General features: G+C 41.5%; 1 pseudogene and 1 gene segment (V, D, J or C); both read right to left on the bottom strand.

Annotated features, from left to right (window-relative positions):
• Window positions 1–4,356: 4,356 nt before the first annotated feature.
• Window positions 4,357–4,885, bottom strand: LOC118238978 (annotated as a pseudogene).
• A 4,503-nt stretch (window positions 4,886–9,388) lies between these two features.
• On the bottom strand, window positions 9,389–9,844 carry LOC103162253. The segment is given in 2 exon segments: window positions 9,389–9,717; window positions 9,799–9,844. Coding segments are annotated over 2 exon segments (375 nt in total).
• Window positions 9,845–20,766: the final 10,922 nt, after the last annotated feature.

The following is a 20,766-nucleotide window of genomic DNA, read 5'->3' as shown; positions in this document are numbered from 1 at the left end:
AATAGAACTTGTGACAAAGACAATCCAATTACAGGGAGCAGAGGAATGAGCACACAGTGTTCTCAATGACATGAACAGGCCTCTTACGTTCCCAGCCTGGAATCACACTGCTCTGCCCCCAGTGTTATCTGAGCAGGAGCCCGCTTTGTTGCCAATGAAGAAATTCCACACCCTGAGGACTCCACAGCATGACAGTCAGCTCTAACTGTGACTCTAAATTAGTAAGAATTTTGATTCCGAATAGCAAAAACGATTCAGGGTTGGACATATCTATAAACAAAATCATGAGTTAGATACATTAGGAAAGTTAACATGACTCCCCACAAATCTAGGGGAACATCTCAACGGAGTATTTGAAGTAGAGCCACATATATCAAATTGAATTTTGAAAGGGATTTTTTGTTTGTCCTGATATTGTTGATTTATAGTTTATTCCCATCAAGACCAGCAACATTTCCAGTCTCCTAGATAAGATATTGTGGCACCAGAATTTGCCTTTTTTGTTTTATTGAAGAAGAATCATATCAATAGAGCCGGTCACTTATCAAGCTCTGGTCAAGTATGTTGTATTGTAGGGACATTCAAAATTAGCATCACTTTATTCCCAACAGTCCTTTGACCTGATGAAAAAGACTCTGTAAGACTGTGAAGTTACAAAGGGTCACAACAAATGTTTATTCCAGAGCAAGTCCCCAGGCTGATCTTCTCTGTCATCTCAGTGCCAGGACATATTCCTGCTCCTCCAGGGTTTTAGACACACTCAGGATGTGGTTACAACAGTGTTTCTTGCACAGTAATAGACAGCAGAGTCCTCAGATGTCAGGCTGCTGAGCTCCATGTAGGCTGTGCTGGAGGATGTGTCTGCAGTAAGTATGGCCTTGCCCTTTTGAGCGTATATAGATTCACAATCTTCTGGATCAATAGCTCCAATTCACTGCAGGCCTTGTCTAGGCCTCAGTGTTTCCCAACTCATATAGTAACCAATGAAGTTGTAGCCTGAAGTCTTACAGGACACCTTCACTGAGGCTCCAGGCCTCAGCGGCTGAGCCCCAAGTTCAGCTGGACCTGGGAGTGGACACCTGTGGAGAGAAAGGCAGAGTGGATGTCACTGTCACCTGAGTGCATGGCCCCTCCTCAAGTCTGGAACTTGGAGCCCTTACCTGTAGCTGCTGTCTCCAGAAAGAGGATGATCCAGCTCCATCTCTTGGTGAGGACCTTTGTGCTCAGTGACTGTGGAGAGGACAGTGATCATGTGTTGTTGGTTGTGTATACATCCCTGTATTTACCACATAGACTCACATTTGCATATTCATGAGCAGGATAGTTCTTAGATAAGGACATAGTCCAGCTGGAGAAGAAGGAGGTAGAGGAGACCTGGGTCAGGTAGCAGGATGCTGAGGTCCAAATCTTCATCCTGTCTGAGGAAGCAGTCATTCCTGAGACCTTGCAGATCCTGTGGATATAACATCAAGGCCTAATCCCTCAATTTACAAATAGAATCCCAACCTGAGAAATTATTTCATTTCCCTGACAATTTCACAGGTGTTGGTAGTGATGAGGAAAATTGTTAATGGAAATTTCAAAACCTCCTAAATTGGGAGAATTATTACTCTTTCATCTGAAAGATATTAATATTTTCTTTTCTACAATGTTACAGGTGTGTGTTTCTGGTAATTTTTTTTTCTTTTTCTAAATACATTTCTTCTAGTATGTTCTTTGGTTTCAATAGAAAAAAGGCTTTGGGGTTTCTAGTAGGAACATGGAAAATATCTGAGAGGATTGGGCATAGAATGTCATCATAATATTCTTCATGAAAAGGTGTTTTACAAAAATCCAAAATAAATAACTATTTTTAAAAATGAAAAAATATAAATTTGTGCAATACTTAACAATGAATTTTTACTGTGTTTGAAAATTCTTGACTTCACATAATAACTGTATCAGGTGTAGTTCAGCTGATAGTCTTTAAGAAGGGAATCCACAGGGGCTCTGGAGTCCCTCCAATCATCATCTGATTTACATCCTAGTGATTAATATCTCCATGGTGCCCCCTGCTGTCCTTACAATTTTTATACTCTTATCATTCTGAGTTTAAAAAGAATAAACTTGTCACAGTCTCAGTCATGCTGTGGCCTCTCCATCCTGGCCTGTTTAAAACTCAGTTCTCACTGACCATAATCAGGAGAGCCTGGCTGGTGCATTTAAGGTTTGTATCAACTGGACTCATAGAGTTGTTGAAGAATTATTTGCCCAAATCTAAGCAGAAATAGGTCATCTCACATTCATTAAATATTGCTCAAGAATGTATGTCTTTTATTCAGTATACCTGTGAAATATTGAGTAGCTAATTTACAGACTTATGGTGTCAAGCGTCTGCCCAATCTTCAGGTTCACTGGGGTCACCATATGGCACTGGCTGCCATGTGGCCTGAGGTCACCCTGGTGTCAGGGAACAAACAGTGGTTCTCTTGGTTTTCACCTTCACACTGGACTGTTCAATGAGGTGTGATTTTTCTGGATCTCAGTAATCCCACATTGTATAGTCTATTTGTTCACCCAAAATTATTGACACATTGCTGAGGTCACTATAATAGTATCCAGAGATCCTGAAACCTGTAATCCATAACCCTAAACTAACACCAACCATCACTTCTCCCATTTATCTTCTCTAACTCACAAGTAAACACTCCAGCTTTTCTACCTTCAGCTGAGTCAAAGAGTTCACACCAGTGAGCAAATAGACAAACTGAACCAGGAAATAGCAGCAGAAAGCAGAAAACTGAGATGAGGAACTCTGTTGCCAATGGAAGCTTAGTTAGAACAGACACCTTAGATGACATCACCTGGCTTGTGCACAACGGTCACACAGACTTTTCACAAGATGGGGAACAAGAAACTCCTGCAAAGGAATCATTGCATGGGATTGAGTTGCATTGTAATCTTTACAAGGATGCAAATTTCCAGTATGATTGAGTAAATCTTTGAATTAACTGTACCCTTCCAGAGCTGTAACACATTGAAAGCTGGAAAATGTAGAGAGCCTGTTTTCCCATCTCTGAGGAAGTCACATTCATTCATGGAAGATTTGGATTTTACTCTCCAAGATGGGAAATATATAATAAGCATTTTCAGGTTATGTAAATTTCCCTATGAATTTCATCTAAACCTATCATCACCGAGTTTAAAATTATAGACACTGTAGAAAATCAAGTTTTATTTTTGTTTTTATTCTGACAGCAGGTTGCAAACAGATACCTTAGATGCTCCATGGGAAAATAATTGTATGCATAGTAAAATGGAAATAGTAGTAACTGTGATAGAATAGGACATGGCCAAGGGTCCCTAGAAGATTATTTGAACAGGAAGAAGAAACCACGTATTCTAAAATGTAATCAGATATACACTTATTTACAGGGAAGTACATGGTGTCAAATGAGAACTGCCTGTCATCTGAGGGCCATCTAGTATTTCTGAGTAGCTCCAGCATTTCTTAAGGGCCTGTGTTGTTCCCAAGCTCCTGTGTAGGGAGGCTTGTGTGTGACTTCACACTGAAGTCTCCTCCTGTGCCTCTGGAACAGTAGGTCATGGCAGGAGGTTCATTTAAGAAAACTTGGCGATTGAGGTATCCCTACCAATGCTGATGCTGGAGTTCAAGTCCCTATTGCAAATTCTGTCTCCAGTATCCAGTACCTTCTTTTTGACACAGTCAAAGAATAGTGTTTATAAGTGTAAACACAGGAGAATATGTTTAATTTGATGGTTTTAATTACAGTGCAAATTTAAGTACTGTTTGGACAATATATCCCAGCATTGGGAGTGAGTGCCAACCTCACAACAGATTTTGTACCTTAGCCATGTGCAGTTCACCTCAGGAAATCCCTGCTCTGCCTTGTGGTGTGGGTCATACAGCTGCAGTGATGTGTGGACCCCACTCAGTCTGTGGCACATTCCTTAAGCATAGCCACAACTGCTTCCTGTCAATACTCTAGGAAGTGCTATAGCATTCAGATGTATTCAAGGATGGAAATAATGGAAAATTCAACATAGAATTTAGTTTTTAATGGTTAAACTACTGTAAGGCCAAGGTAAGCTCTCTTTCAAAAATATGGTTTGATTTTAAAAAACAAATCCCCAAGACAAGAGAGATGGCTCAGCTGGCTTGGGTTAGATTCACAATCAAAAGTACAAGAAATACTACTGTTTATCCTGTCTTCAGAGACAGAGTGAGGAACAAATAAACATAAACACGGCATTTCAGCAACAGAGAGACAAAAGACTCACTGTGTTCTCTGTGCTTAGGGAGTAGGAAGAAAAATCAGAGCAAACCAGGTGTTTTTCATTCCCTGCTTGGAGATCTTAGGGTTGGTAAGGGCTGAGCGCCCACTGCTGGCCCAGAGCTCCTCTGCAGGGAGATTTTTGTCTGGGCTCATGCTGAAGTCCCCTCACTGTGTGTCTTGAACAGCAATATGTGGCTGTGTCCTCAGTGGTCACAGAGTTCAGCTGCAGGAAGAACTGGTTCTTGGCTGTGTCTCTGGTGATGGAGATGCGGCTCTTGAAGGATGGGTTGTAGTAGGTACCACCAGTATAACCTATGTACCCCATCCACTCCAGCTTCTTCCCTGGGAACTGTCTGATCCAGGTCCACCAGTAACCACTGGTGGTGATGGAGAAACCAGTGACAGAGCAAGTGAGGGACAGCGGCTGTGAGGGATTCACCAGGCCAGGTCCTGACTCCTGAAGCTGGATCTGGGACAGGACACCTGCAGACAGGAAGAGTCAATTCTGTCAATCACATGTTGTCACATCCCCTCATGGACACATGTATGAAATGGTCACACTCACCAGGAAGGGCTGTCACCAGTTACAGAAGACCCAACAGTCTCATCTTCTAGGCTACACCCCCTTTTCTCAGAGGTCAGCCTCCTGTGAGAGAGATGTGAGCTCCCAAAGCTCAGCACAGGATTTAACTTAGAGCTAGAAGATGCATTTGCATGTGGGGAGTCAGCCTTGTCCTTATAAAAAGAGGAGGGTGGATACCACTCCATTTCCTCATTACAACACAGCCATCACTGTGTCTCATTTTCTATAGTGTGTGTCTGAGGTAAGACAGTTTGGGGACTGCAAGGCTCACAGGACACACACACTGGCATGACCCCACCTCCATTTCCTAGATCAATGCCCCCCAATCTTCTGCTCTTATATATTTTTTTTTCTTTTTTCCATTCATTTCTTAACAATTTTTATATTATTATTCTTTAATTAATTAATTTTATATTCAAATTCCAGTTTCTCCTTCCCCCTTTCCCTTCCCTTCTCACAATTCCCCCACCTCCCATCTGCTCCTTGTAGAGTATAAGTCCTTCCCTAGGAAGTTACTAATTCTGTCCATCATCTCCTTGAGGCTGCACCAAGGTGCCTCTCCAACCCCTGGCACCCCTGTGTCTAGGCTGGGCAGGTTCTCTCTCCATGTAGAATGGGATCCACTAAGTCTGATTGTGCATTAGAGTTAGATCTTGTTCACACCATCAGTGGCCTCATGTATTGTCCCAGCTGCACCACTGTCACCTATATTAAGGGAGTCTTGTTCAGTCTTATGCAGGTTCCCCGTTAGTCAGACCAGAGTCACTGATCCCTCACTGTCTCAGATCTGCTGATTCTGTGGAATTCCCCATCATGATCTTGACCCCTTTGTTCATATTATAACTCCTCCCTCACTTTGATTGCACCCCAGGAGCTTGGCCCATTGGTTAGTTGTGGATCTCTGCATCTGCTTCTCTCTGTTCATGGTAGAGGGTTAAAGCTTCTCTGGGGTTGAGGATTGTAGTCTGTGTATCTTTTGCTTCATTTCTGATATCCACTTATGATTGAGTACATACTATATTTGTTTTGTGGGAATGGGTTTCCTCACTCAGGCTGTTTTTTTTTTCTAGCTTAGTCCATTTGTCTGCAGATTTTAGGACATCTTTGTTTCTCACTGCTGAGTCGTACTCCATTGTGTAAATATGTCACAGTTTCTTCATCCACTATTTGGTTAAGGGGCATCTAGGTTATTACCAAGATTTAGATTTTATGAATAATGCTGCCAAGTAATGTTTGCCCATCTTTCCTAGAAAGTTGGCATGCACTCATGTCATTGCAGCATGAGGTCCCTACCTACTTCTGTTATGATAAATCTTTCCGCCAAAAGCCACCAAGCCCCCACCACCACATGTGCACTCTACGTCAGCTGCCTGCCTGAGTTAGGGCCCTGATTAATGCACAGAGACGCTTGTATTAGGTATCATGTTGCTTGGCCAACGACTAGGATTCTCATCTGTTAGCTCAGTCTTAATTGTCATAAATCTATATATTTTATAAGACTTATCAGACGCCTTCCATTGGCACTCTCCCTTACTGTTGGATCACAACACTGCTGGAGGAGGCAAAGTGGAAAAAAGGGAAACTTCCTGTTTCTTCTTGCTTAAATGAGTCTCCTTTGCTATGTCACTTCCTGCCTGGATTATCACTTCTCTACTACATTTCCCAGAATCCTCTTTGACTCTTAGTCTAACTTGCTGTCTCATTGCCCACACAGTATTTTATTTATCATCCAGCAAGACAAACACATACACAGAAGCACTTCCCCATCATACTTCTTCCTCCTTCCTGACTGCAGAATGTAGAGGAAACACATGCTGATGGGAGAAGCTTCTTCCCATACTTCCTCCTCCCTCCTCAACTCCCAAGTAAACCGATCCGTATTCACCACCTTGCTGCCTTTTGAAAACAAATAGGATTCTAGTGAATAAAATACAATGGTGAATAAAGTAAAATAAGATAAAAAATAACGTATTTGAACCGGAGAAAACAAACAAAAAACTGAATGACAAGAGCCCAAGAAAAGGCACAAGAAACAGGTGTGGATGCAGAGACCACCTGATTTATATACTCAGAATTCCCAAAAAAGACAAAATGAGAAGCTGTTATATATAGGCAAAGGAAGTCTAGGATAAAATAAGAGATGGATAGATAAATGTATAAAATAGAAATAAAGCCATGTGGTATCATGACACAGGGAAACTCCCAAAGGTATTTGATTAGATCCTGATGGCATCTGTTGATGGGAATGCAGCCAGTGCTTAGGACTTTTTGGTTTCCTCCACCTGACACCCTTTGAGAAATGTCATTTTTCAATTTAAAGGTGTTATGAATTGGAGATAGGTTCTAGGTTAGGGATGGGACCACGTGCACACCTCCTTGTGCTCTAGAACCCAATCTGCTGTCGACAAATGCATGTCCTGGTTTCCCAATAGAGAAACTCTTTCTACTCTGAGTAAACTGGCTTCATGGTGATTGAGAGAGTCTTTGAACAGTGTTATTTCTGTTATTGTAGCATTCCCAGGAGAGTGACACAGATTCCAGGAACTAAGGGACCCTGTACCCTTCTAGGGGAGGGTGCTAACTGCCATAGGAGTTGGTCTCCTGGGCCTTGTATGTGATTAACTGAGAGTAATAAACTCTGAGTAGAGTCAGGAAACACCTTTGGTGGCCTCTCTGCACTTACTCCCCAGGCTCTGCATTAATAATTTATTTTGGTTTTCCTTTTTGATGCATCATAGCAAAAATACATAGCAGTGTTATTGATCATATGGACTTGTTGTCATTTGAAAATGATAATACACAATATCAGACTGTGTACCTCTGTGTTTTCTTTGACAGAACATGGTCTCCAATTGATGATTTTCACCCCATGTAGGGATTGCTCTGAAATGTTTGTAGACAGTTTTATTGTCTATCAGCAATCCTTCATAGGTCAGGAAGGTTGTCTGAAGAACCTTGTGTGACTGTAATGCAGCAGTGTAGACATAAGATGGAGTTCTGTGGAGAATGGAAGCTTGACTGTTCTTGAGAAATCCAGTCTCTCCCCACAGAAGTCAGCCCTATGAACCTTGCATTAGTCCAGAAAGTTCACATCTAACAAGAACCCAACCTCCATATCACTGTTAGTCTTTCTGCTGAGAGTTCCCAGGGATATACAGATAAGGGAATCTTCTTTCCTTTCTTTCCTGAGGCTGTGGTTTGTATCTGAGGAAGAGAGTTCATAATGGTGATGAACCTTTATGCTGCACATAAACCATTGGGAGGACACTTGGCCTTGGAGGACAAGAAATTTCTGCAATAAAAATTGTCAGATGTAGTCTGCTATAAATGGCAGAATTATTTTTTCCTGATATTCAGCCTATGTAGAGCCAAGGTATGTGTGCTCTCCTAATTAAAACAGAACAAAACTGAAAAAGCATACATAGTCAGGATTTCTTAGATACAGATATGTGAAAATTATAACATAGTCAAAAATCAACAGAGGTTGTAAGTGTGCCTTGATAGCTCTAAAACCAAATCTCTCTCTCTCTCTCTCTCTCTCTCTCTCTCTCTCTCTCTCTCTCTCTGTGTGTGTGTGTGTGTGTGTCTGTGTGTGTGTGTGTGTGTGTGTGTGTGTGGTTGTGTTTCTGTGTGAGCTTGTATAGCTTGTATATGTGCTGGTTGGGGGGTGGTGAGGTTTTCTTGTGCTGTACACTGATGTCCAGTCAACGTCTGTCAGTATCAACCTAAATCTTGTGACAAAGACAATCCAATTTTGGGAAACAGGTGAATGAACACCCAGGTATCCTCATTACAGCAACAACACTTTGACCATTAATAAGTGTAGAATCCCCTGATCTTGCCCAGAGTTACATGAGCAGGGGCCCAGAATTTTGTCAAAGTAACAGAGTCTATACACAGAGGACTCCAAAGTATGATATTTAGTTCCATCTTCATCTCTCAAATGATAAGAAATTTGATTACTACTAAAATAAGCAGTCCAAGATTATACTTACCTATAAATGATTATATAAGAATTGGAATTATGAGGAATGGTAAAGGGACTCCCAACAAATTTATGGAGACAACTTCCACCTAAGTATTTGCTGTGCTGTTAGGTACATCAAACTGAATTTTTAAAGGTGGTTTGGCTCTTCTTTTATTGCTGAATTTTATTTTCCTAGGCAAATTCATATTATAGTATAATCTCACTAAATTCTAGTGTCTTAGACTTAAAGGACACACACACATACACACACACATCATAAGATATAATCACAGGTTCTTATTTTCTGTTTCATTAAAGAAGAAGTGTGTCAATGGGGGTGGTCACTGATAAAGACCTCATCAAGTTGTGGTAGACTGAAGGGCACTGTCAATCAACATCACTTCATTCTCAGATGCCATTTGGGAAAACTGACAAACAACCTATAGGATTGTTAGGAGAAGGCTGACAACAGCGCACTCAGATTGATTAATTCTGATGAAGTCCCCAGGCAGAACTTCTGTGTTATCTCAGCTTCCTGTTCCTCCAGGTTTTCTGACACACTCAGGATGTGTTTGCAACACTGTGTCTTGCACAGTAATAGACAGCAGAGTCCTCAGATGTCAGGCTGCCGAGCTCCATGTAGGTGGTGCTGGATGATGTCTCTGCAGTCACTGTGGCCTTGCCCTGGAACTTCTGGTTGTACTTAGTATCACCATTTTCTGGATCAATCCTTCCAATCCACTCTAGGCCATGTCCAGGTTTCTGTTTCACCCAGTGCATGTAGCTATTAATGAAGTTGAAGCCTGAAGTCTGGCAGGACAACTTCACTGAGGACCCAGGCTGCACCAGCTCAGCCCCAGACTGCTGCAACTGGACCTGGGAGTGGACACCTGTGGAGAGAAAGGCAGAGTGGATGTCACTGTCACCTGAGTGCATGGCCCCTCCTCAAGTCTGGAACTTGGAGCCCTTACCTGTAGCTGCTGTCACCAGGAAGAGGATGATCCAGCTCCATCCCATGGTGAGGACCTGTGTGCTCAGTGACTGTGGAGAGGACACTGATCATACGTTGTTGGTGGTGTGGACATCCCTGTATTTACCACATAGACTCACATGATTTGCATATTCATGAGCAGGATAGTTCTAGATAAGGACCTAGTCCAGCTGGAGCAGAAGGAGGTGGAGGAGGCCTGGGTCAGGCAGCAGGATGCTGAGGTCCAAATCCTCATCCTGTCTGAGGAAGCAGTCATTCCTGAGACCTGTGTAGACCCTGTGGATATAAAACCTAAGCTTAATCTCTCAATTTACAAGTAGAATCCCATCCAGAGACATTAGGTCTTCTTGGTGATAAAATTGTTTTCAGGTGTTGGTAATAATTGTGATTGGATATTTCTAAAACTAATAAATTAGGAGCATTTGTTTCATTTTTTCATGGACTTATGATATTTGTTTTTCTAGCAGGTTGCTGCTTTGTGTTTCCTGTGTGTGCATGTGTGAGCACATGAGTGGTGCTTTATCCCTTTCTTTTTGGTATGTGGTGACTTTTTATAGAGATAAAGAAAGGCTGTCATTTTGAGTCATAAAGAGGTAGTAAAGATCAGGAAGGAACTGGTCAGAGAAATTGTGATATGAACATATTATAGGAAAAAATTTTCAAATATCAATAATAAATATATCATAATGATAGAAACAGGAAAACAAAACATGTAATATTTAAGAAAGAGTTTTTACTGTGTTTGAATGTTTTAGACTTACATACCACTGCAATAGGTGTTGTTAAGCTAACAGTCTTTTAAAAGGAATCCAAGGAGACTATGGACTCCCCTCCTATCCTCATCTCATTTCTGTCTTGCTTATTTTTGGCTGAACCATGACCCCTGCTGGTGCTTAGATCCCTTTCAGGGTGGGATATCTTGGCTCACACTCTGGTTTCTCAGTGCAGCTTGAGCAGTAACACATTCGTTCTCCTTCAGTGTTCACAGAGCTCAGCTTCTGGGACCAGTCGTGTTCCCTTAAATTTTATTTCTTCTTTTAATTCACAAATAGCCTTCCCTGAGTCCCCAGAGAGTTACAGCCTAGGGCTCAGCTGTGTTTCAAGGAAGTGGCTCATGTCTGTTTTGAACAAAGTCCAGAAGTTAGGTGAACAAAATGTATCAGGAGACCCCATGATGAAAGTTACAGGTGAAGTAACTACATCAGGGAAAATACAAATGGGTCACATCTGTGTCTGATGTGCACAGTGCTCAGGGAAGCAGACGATGTGAGACCAGTTAGGGTGTGGGGGTCACTGAGTGTGGCCTCACCTCCCCAGTGAGTCCCCTAATGCAGGCACTATCCTAACCGGATACCACTGAGTCTTTGCCTGAATCTCATGAGGGAAAATCATCACCAATGCTGCAGACCTCACTCAGCATTTGATCCTGAGTCATCACCAGAGTCATTTCTGCAATCAGAGGTGAGATATTTCCATGTAATTCAAGTTAGACTGTGTGGTGTGTATATTGTAAATTGTGGCAAAAGAAAACTCTGTTTTCACACTCCACAGACCATAAACACAGAGAGCATCCGGAGAAATCAGTAGATGGGGCGACAGCTGTGACCACATAAACCAGCACTCAGTCATGTCTACTCCTGTTCCTGCCCTGTCCCTCCCTTCATGTGTGACCTGCGCCCCCTGCTGGTCCTGAGCGTCCTGCAGGGAGATTTGTGTCAGGTTTACACTGAAGTCCTCTTACTGTGTCTAGTGCAGTAATAAATGAGAGTGTCATCAGCTTTTAAGCAGGTAGACTCTGCTTTTGGAATCATCTCTTGAGATGGTAAATCTGCCTCTCACAGACTCCCCATAGTGTGTTGCATAATTATTTGTTTTTTGTTCAATACTTGCAATCCATTCCAACCCCTTTCCTGGAGCCTGGCGAACCCAGTTCATCCAGTAGTCACTGAAGGTGAATCCAGAGGCTGCACAGGAGAGTTTCAGGGACTTTCCAGGCTGCACCAAGCCTCCCCCCGACTCCACCAGCTGCACCTCACACTGGACACCTGTGAAAAGAGAATCGTGTTCGTAAACTCTCACAAATGTCCACTGTCCCTCTCACTCAAGTCCACTCACACAGTATCTTTTCTTAAACATAAATTACCTTTCAAATAGCAACAAGGAAAACCCAGTTCAGTCTCAACTCCATGCTGAGTGTTGAGTGTTCACTGATGACCACAGAATGGGAGGACCAGGGAGTCCAGTGCTGGGCACCTCTGTCAGAGCTTCAGCATCAGGGTTGCTTTTCATGGGCAGAGGAGGGCATTATTTGCATGTCTTCCTGTTATATCCTGAACTCAGAGGCAGAAGCATTAGTGAAGACAAATAATGGTACAACTGTTTGAGATGGAATTAGGAACCAACTGGTGTATAAACCATCAAAGCATCATTCATTTTCCCAGCCATGTAGCTTAGCTGCTAGAGTATTGTTTTTCATGCCCGAAGCCCGAGTTTATCCCCACCATTGCATGGTAGGAAAGAGTTTGGAGTAGAAAATCTTAGATTTTACTTATGCTTCATCTATATAAAACTGTGTGCCAGCAGAGAAAGAAAGAACATAGTAATGAAAAATAGACTATTAAGTTTGAATTCTTAGATTTACATAGAAATTTGTTTTCAGACTTCCTTTATTGTGCTCTCTAATTGTAAACTTCCCGCTCTCTTTGCATTAATTATTAAATTGATTCATAGTAATTTTAATAGGAAAAACCAAAATATAATCATTTAATAAACATTGTATAAGGTTCAGTAAATGATGAATGCCTAGGATTAATTGGATTAACAACATGTGGTTGAGGACAGAACCAAGTGATATACTATTTCATGCATAAAGCTTGGAGATTGATCCTCAAAAAAATAAAAGAAATGTTGTATAAAAATAAATACTATTTGAGATTATTCTTTAACAATGATTTAAAAAACATTTTGGTGATCCAGATTTAGCAATTAGTTCCTTCAGGGTTAACTTTCCCCACCCACCATACAGACCTGCTCTTCTCCATCACAAAGATACTGCCAGATCTTCTGTGGCCACCCAAAAACACCCAGAAGGACTATTTCCTTCCATGCCATGTCCTTCTGCTCTCTAATTCTACAATGACTTGCCTTTCACAATCCATCAGCTAGGCCTGCTGTTTCTCACCTGGATCTCGAGAGACTTGCCTGCATCTGCATGGGACCACAAGGTAATCCACCTCCTTCCTTTCCCATAGCAGACTGTCTTCCTGTGACCTTCCTCTCCATGCCATCCTGTTATCTTTGCTCTCTCCCACATCTTAGTCAGGGTGCATGTGGGGAGTCAGGCTTGTCTTTATAAAAGGGGAAGGTGGATACCACTCCATTTCCTTGTTACAACTTGGCCATCACTGTGTCTGACTTCCTACAGTGTGAGTCTAGAATAAGAGAGCATGGTGACTACAGGGATCACAAGAAACACATAGTGGAATGACCCCACTTCTGATCCCTAGCACAATACCCCCACCATTCTGCTCCTGTATTTTTGCATCTTACTCAACCAAAGTATTTCTTAACATTTTATGTATTATTCTTTTAAAAACATTATTAATTTATTTTTTACATCCCAATATCATTGCCCCTATAGTCTCTCCTCCTGTTCCCCCAGCCCCTGCCACTACCCACCTTCTCCTCTGAGAGGGTAAGGGATCCCCTAGGAGTCTACTGTCTTGCCCATCATCTCAGTGAGGCAGCACTAAGGCACCTGCCCATCCCCACACCCCTGTGTCTTGCCTGAGCAAAGCATCTCTCCATGCAGAGAGAGGGCCCCACTAAGTTAGTTTGTGCATTAAAGTTCGATCTTAGACAAATTGCCAGTGGCCTCATAAGTTGTCCCAGTCGCACAATTATCACCTATATTAAGGGGGTCTAGATCCATCTTATGCAGGTTCCCCATTTGTTAGACCAGGGTCACTGATCTCTCACTAGCTCAGGTCAAATGATTCTGGAGGTTTCCCCATCTTGGTCTTGACTCTTTTGTTCATATTATCACTCCCCACTCACTTCTATTGTACTCCAGGAGCTTGGCCCAAAATTTACTTGATGATTTCTACATTTGCCTCCATCTGTTTCTGGAAGAGGGTTTGGCTTCAGAGGTTGTGGATTGTATGATGAATATCTTTTGCTTTATGTCTTTTTTTCCATTTATGAGTGAGTATATACTATACTTGTGGTTCTGCATTTGGATTAGCTCACTCGTGATGGGTTTTTTCCTAGTTCTTTGCATTTGCCTGAAAATTTTTGGATGTCATTTTTCTCAGCACTGAGAGTACTCCATTGTGTTAATGTACCACATTTTCATTAGCCATTCTTCAGTTGAGAGGCATCTATGTTGTTTCCAAGTCCTGGCTTTTAGGAATAATCCTCTATAACCATAGTTGTTGTTCCTGTATTTTTAAGGTCATTGATAACCTTCTTTGCACATTTGTGTTCCTGAGTTAGTGGTTTCTGATTAGGAAGACCACACGGCTCAATTTTCCCCTTTTCCACACATGAGATGGGTTTCTGTCATTTCCAGAAAGTCAGCACGCTGTCATGATCTTGTAGCACAGGGTCCATACCTACTTCTCGCTCCATTCAGACAGTGGAATGTAGAGGAAACACCTGCTGATAGAGTCAGCTGCATCCCACACTCCCTCCTCCTCCTCAACTCCCAAGTCCTCCCCATCCATATAAAACATTTAATGTCCTTTGTAAACAACAAGGTTTCTAGTGAATGAAACAGAATAAATCAAAATAAGATAAAACAAACTAAGACATTGGACAGGACAAAACAAATCAAACAAAAAACTGAAGGAAATAGCCCAAGAAATGGCTCAAGAAACAGGTGTGGATGCAGAGATCACCTGATTTTCATATTCAGGAATCCCATAAAAACATAATTAGAAGCTTTACTATATGAGGAGACGGAACTGTAGGACAAAATAAGACAGATATAAATGTATAAAATGTCAATAAAGCCCTGTGACATCATAATACAAGGAGCCTCCCAAATGCATTAGGATTGGATCCTGATGACATCAGCTGATGGACCTGTACCTCATGCTCAGGGGTGTTTGGTTTTCCTAGTTAGACTCCCTTAGAGAAATCTCATTTTTCATTTAAAAGATGTTATAATTGTTGATAAATTCTGGATTACATGTACACTTCTTTCAGCTCTATAACTCCCTCTACTGTCAACACACACAGGTCCTAGTTTTCCACTGTGAGAAAAACTGTCTTCATGGTGAGGGAGAGAGCCTTTGAATGGGGTCATTTGTGCTTTTGTAGCATTCCCAGGAGAGTGACATACATTCTAGGAACTAACTGATCTTGTGTCCTTCTGGAGTAGGGTTCTAACTGCCATAGGAGACAGTGTTCTGAGCCTTGTGTGTGGTTAACTCAGAGGAATGAATCTTGAGTAGATTGAGAGAACACACTTTCTTGCCCCTCTGCTCTTACTCCCCAGGCTCTGCACCACTAATTTATTTTGGTTTTCCCTTTTGCTCTCTCACAAAAAACACATTTAGCAATGTTGTTGTTCATATGCACTTGATGTAATATTGGACTGTGTCCCTCTTTGTTAACTTTGACATAACATGGTCTCAAATTTGTGATCCTCACTCCCATGGAGGGGTTGCTCTTGAATGTTGTAGACAGATTTATTCTGTCTCAGCAATCCTGTACAGGTCAGGAGATTTTCCTAGGAATATTGTGAGACTGGGATGCATCATGGGAGCCATAAGATGGAGTTCTGTGGAGAATCAAAGCTATGTCTGCCCTTCAGAAATCCAGTCTCTTCCCACAGAAGTCATCCCTATAAAACTTGCATGGGACCAGAAAGTTCACATATAACAGCAGCCCAACATACAAACCAATATTAGTCTTTCTGTTGATGGTTCCCAGAATTCACAAATAAGGGAACCCTCTCTTCTATATATCCTGACACTGATGTTTATATTAGATCAATGGAGTTCTTCATGATGGTGTTGAAACTTTACATTGCACAGGTTAGACCAGGTGGGCACTATACATTGGAGGACAGGGAAATTCTGTCCACCTTTACTTGGGGTAGGAGACACTTCCTTAGTATTCTGTGATCAGCTAAAAAAGGCCCAGAAGTTAAGGAAGGATAAGAATAAACTTTGAGAAAAAAATCTGGGAGAAAAATAATTACAATGGCAGGAAAACAGAGATTCCAACCAATTCTCCCCCTGACTGTGCTCATGTAAGTGAGAGGAGCCAGGTCAGATGGGAAAAAACTGTTTTTGCTACTCAGGGCAAAAGTTTATACAACTTGCTGGCTCAGATCTGAGTTTTTTTTTAAGTGTTCAACGGAGATAATCTCACTTTATTGTTGTTGTTGTTGTTGTTGTTATTTTGATGAAAATATTTCGATTGTAGCTATTCTATCAATGGCAGAATTACTTCTGTTCTTGGAATTCAGCTTTTGCATACCAGAATGTGTGTTCTACATAAAACCATAACAAAACCAAAAAAGCATATGTAGACAGAACTGATTGGATTCAGACATTTCGAAGTTATAATGGATGGAAAACCCAAGAGAGGTGCTCAGTTGCCCTTCTGCTTCTAAGAACAAAGTGTTGGGGTCAGTGTCTCACGCACTTTACACTGGTGTACAATCTATGTCAGTCAGTGTCAGCCTAGAACTTGTGACAAAGACAATCCAATTACAGGGAGCAGAGGAATGAGCACCCAGTGCTCTCAATGATATGAACAGGCCTCTTACGTTCCCAGCCTGGAATCACACTGCTCTGCCCCCAGTGTTATCTGAGCAGGAGCCCACTTTGTTGTCAGTGAAGAAATTCCACACCCTGAGGACTCCACAGCGTGACAGTCAGCTCTAACTGTGACTCTAAATTAGTAAGAATTGTGATTACTAATACAAAAAAACGATTCAGGGTTGGACATATCTATAAACAAAAAGATGTGTTAGATTTATTAGGAAAGTTAACGTGAATCCCCACAAATCTTGGGGAACAACATCCCAATGAAGTATTTGAAGTGGGGCCACATATATCAAATTAATTTTGAAAGGGATTTTTTGTTTGTGCTGATATGGTTGATTTATAGTTTATTCCCATTATTCCCAAACCATTTCCAGTCTCTTAGGCATCTGATATATATATATATATATATATATATATATATATATATATGTGTGTGTGTGTGTGTGTGTGTGTGTGTGTGTGATATTGTGGCACCTGAATTTTCCTTTTTAGTTTTATTAGAGAATAATCATTTCAATAGAGGTGGTCACTCATAATGCTCTGGAAAATTGTGGTGTATTGTAGGGACATCCTAAATTAGCATCACTTTATTCCCAACACTCCTTTGAACTGATGAAAAAGACTCTGTAAGACTGTGAAGTTACAAAGGGTCACAACAAATGATTATTCCAGAGCAAGTCCCCAGGCTGATCTTCTCTGTCGTCTCAGTCCCAGGACATATTCCTTCTCCTCCAGGGTTTCAGACACACTCAGGATGTGGTTACAACACTGTGTTTCTTGTATAGTAATAGACAGCAGAGTCATCGGATGTCAGTCTCTTGAGCTCCATGGAGGCTGTGCTGGAGGATTTGTCTGCAGTCAGTGTGGCCTTGCCCTGAATCTTTTGAGTATATTTAGTTTCACTTTCTTCTGGATCTTTAGCCTCAGTCCACTCCAGGGCCCATCCAGGCCTCTGCTTCTCCCAGCTCATATAGTAATCAGTGAAGTTGTAGCCTGAAGTCTTGCAGGACAGCTTTATTGAGGACCCAGGCTTAACCAGCTCAGCCCCAGACTGCTGAGTGGACCTGGGAGTGGACACCTGTGGAGAGAAAGGCAGAGTGGATGTCACTGTCACCTGAGTGCATGGCCCCTCCTCAAGTCTGGAACTTGGAGCCCTTACCTGTAGTTGCTGTCACCAGGAAGATGATGATACAGCTCCATCCCATGGTGAGGACCTGTGTGCTCAGTCACTGAGGAGAGTACACTAATCATGTGTATTTGGTGGTGAGGACATCCCTGAATTTACCACCATAGACCCCCATGATTTGCATATTCATGAGCAGGGTTCTTCATAGATACAGACTTAGTTCAGCTGGAGCAGAAGGAGGTAGAGGAAACCTGGATCAGGCATCAGGATGCTGAGGTCCACGTCCTAATCCTTTGTGAGGAGGCAGACATTCCCGAGTCCTGTGCAGACTCTGTAATAATAACAGTTACTATTCTCTCAATTTAAAGATAGAATGGCACCCTGAGATACTTGGTCCTATTGGTGACCAAACTGGTTTCAGGTGGGGGGTAATGAATGTGATTGGAATTTTCCAATGCTCCTAAATTGGGAGAATTTGAATTCTTTCATTTTCTGTTTTTCTTAAATAACAACAACAGTGAGTTCACATCTGCACCAATCCTGTTTTGTCTGGAAACCTTTGTCTCCTTGGTGTCCTCCATTTCCTCTGGAATTTATTATCTATGAGCATCCTCTTTTGCAGGGTTCCATAAGCCCTGTGGGGACAAAATTGAAGAAGACATGACATGAAATGTTCCAAGGTCTCTCACTTTTCACACATTCTCCAGATATTCTTTTATTCCTGGATATTGCAGAAGGCTCTATGATAATGAATGAGCAAGATACTGATCTATGTATATAGGGGAATTCACTGGAGTGATTGACTAGTTATTCTGCAAAGCACAAATTCAACCATTGTCTTAAACTGTCTGACAAAGAAAAGGAAATCCATTTGGACAAATTAAAGCTATCCTTAATCTTTACTGTCTGATTCTATAAAGATCTCTCCATGGTCACTAAACCTCACTATCCTTTAAATAAACAAATTATGATGGAAATTGCATAGGAGTCAGCAATTGTATCAAATTTCTAAGGAAAGAACAGTAAGCTAGGCCAGTCATTGGTGGCGCACGCCTTTAATCCCAGCACTTGGGAGGCAGAGGCAGGTGAATCTCTGTGAGTTCAAGACCAGCCTGGTCTACAAGAGCTACTTCCAGGACAGGCTCCAAAGCCATAGAGAAACCCTGTATCCAAAATTAAAGAACAAGCAAACAAAAAGAACAGTAAGCTAATGACACAACTTAAAACTAGTATGGAACCAATACATTTTCATAATGAACAGTAAGTTTTAAATTATTGTCAATTGTGTGTAAAAACATCCACCAGAAATGGAACTATAAAATCATTTTAATGTAATCAGTATAACACCAAATGGATTTATATTTAAAGTTAGGAAAATATTTTTTAAATGACTGACATTGTACAATAAGATGACAATTTCTACATTTTGTTTGAAGTAATAACTTCATATCGTGCACATAAATTTCAAGTATGAGAAGTGCATTGCTGCAATAATCTTTTCCAAGCCTCAAAGTCTTGGTTTAGAAAACAGTGATCTGGGCTTTAAAGACAACACATAGGTGCCATCAATGGTAGAAGTTCGACATCTTAAAATGTTGCTCAATATGTTGCAGAGAAATATGTCTAAATGCAACATAGTTTTGAAAAGAAGAACTTATCTGTTTTTAATGTATTCTATTATTGTCTCTGGGATTTCCCTCTAGCAAAATAGAAATTTACACCCACATTACAGTTTCTCATAGTTCATCCATTAGATGCAGCATTATGTACTCCAGAGAACTTTTCTGAGAAAGTTAGTACATCAGACTCTTGCATCCTTGCGTGCCCCCTGTTAGTCCTGAGCGTCCCTGCAGGGAAGTTTGTGTCTGAAGTCCCCTCATTGTGGAGTCTTTTACACAGTAGTAAGTGGCTGTGTCCTCGGGTTTCAGGCTGTTCATTTGCAGGTAGAGGATGCTTTTGGGATTATCTCTTGACATGGTGAACCGGCCTTTCACTGATGCGATGTACTCTGTTGTGTAACTATAAGCTTTGTTTCTACTCACTGCGATCCACTCCAGCCCCTTCCCTAGAGGCTGGTGGACCCAGTTCATGTAGTAGTCACTGAAGGTGAACCCAGAGGCTGCACAGGAGAGTTTCAGGGAACCCACAGGCTGTACCAAGCCTCCCCCAGACTCCACCAGCTGCACCTCACACTGGACACCTGCAATAGTAGAGAATTCGGGACAGGAAAATGTTACACACATCCGCTGTCCCTCTTACTCACACCCTCTTCTTACTCGGGCTCCCACACACTCAGCATCTCTTGTTCCCATAAACGACCTTTTAAAATAGATATGAGGAAGACGCAGTTCATCCACAACTCCATGTGAGAGGTCTGTGTTCAGTGCTGATCCCTGAATGGGAGACCAGGGAACTTAGGACTGGGCCCTCTGCTAGAGCTACAGGCTCGGGTCTGGGCTGGTTTTCATGAGCAGAGGGAGACAAATTTGCATTTCTTCCTGCTATATCATCTGTGCTAGAGTTGAAGCAGTAGAGGAGGCAGGTACTAGTGCAGAAGGCAGAGGTGAAATGGATGAGTTAGGTAGCAGTAACAGTGTTAAAATATCACTTACTGTGTGTGTGCTAAAACTCTTCAATCTGCTGTGCTTTTAAAATGTCCAAAATTCATTCTGCTTCAGAATTATGATATAATATCATTTTGAAAATTTAGGGACAATTGATATAAAGATGAGTTAATGTTGAATAGAAATATTAAAATCTAAAAACTCCTTTGAGGCCTGAATTCAGTAGTGTAGAATGCTCAATTGCCTAGACTTGATCCCATTTTCCAAAGAATATATACTGAACAATTATGAATGTTTTCCAGAATTCAATTTTGTTAAGTGACAAAGCTATTTAAATACCTAGTTTATACATTTGTTGGAGTAAGCCAACATTTTGCTGGGGTGTGTTTATTAGGTATTAACTCACCTTTAATTTTAATACCCTTAGAGGAAGCACAGATTCCATGTCTGGGTTAACCAAGGTTAACTCTAGGCTG

The sequence above is a fragment of the Cricetulus griseus genome, chromosome 5 (genome assembly GCF_003668045.3).
Source record: "Cricetulus griseus strain 17A/GY chromosome 5, alternate assembly CriGri-PICRH-1.0, whole genome shotgun sequence".
NCBI classification, from domain to species: Eukaryota; Metazoa; Chordata; class Mammalia; order Rodentia; family Cricetidae; genus Cricetulus; species Cricetulus griseus.
This window is presented reverse-complemented; position numbering and strand designations above follow the sequence as displayed.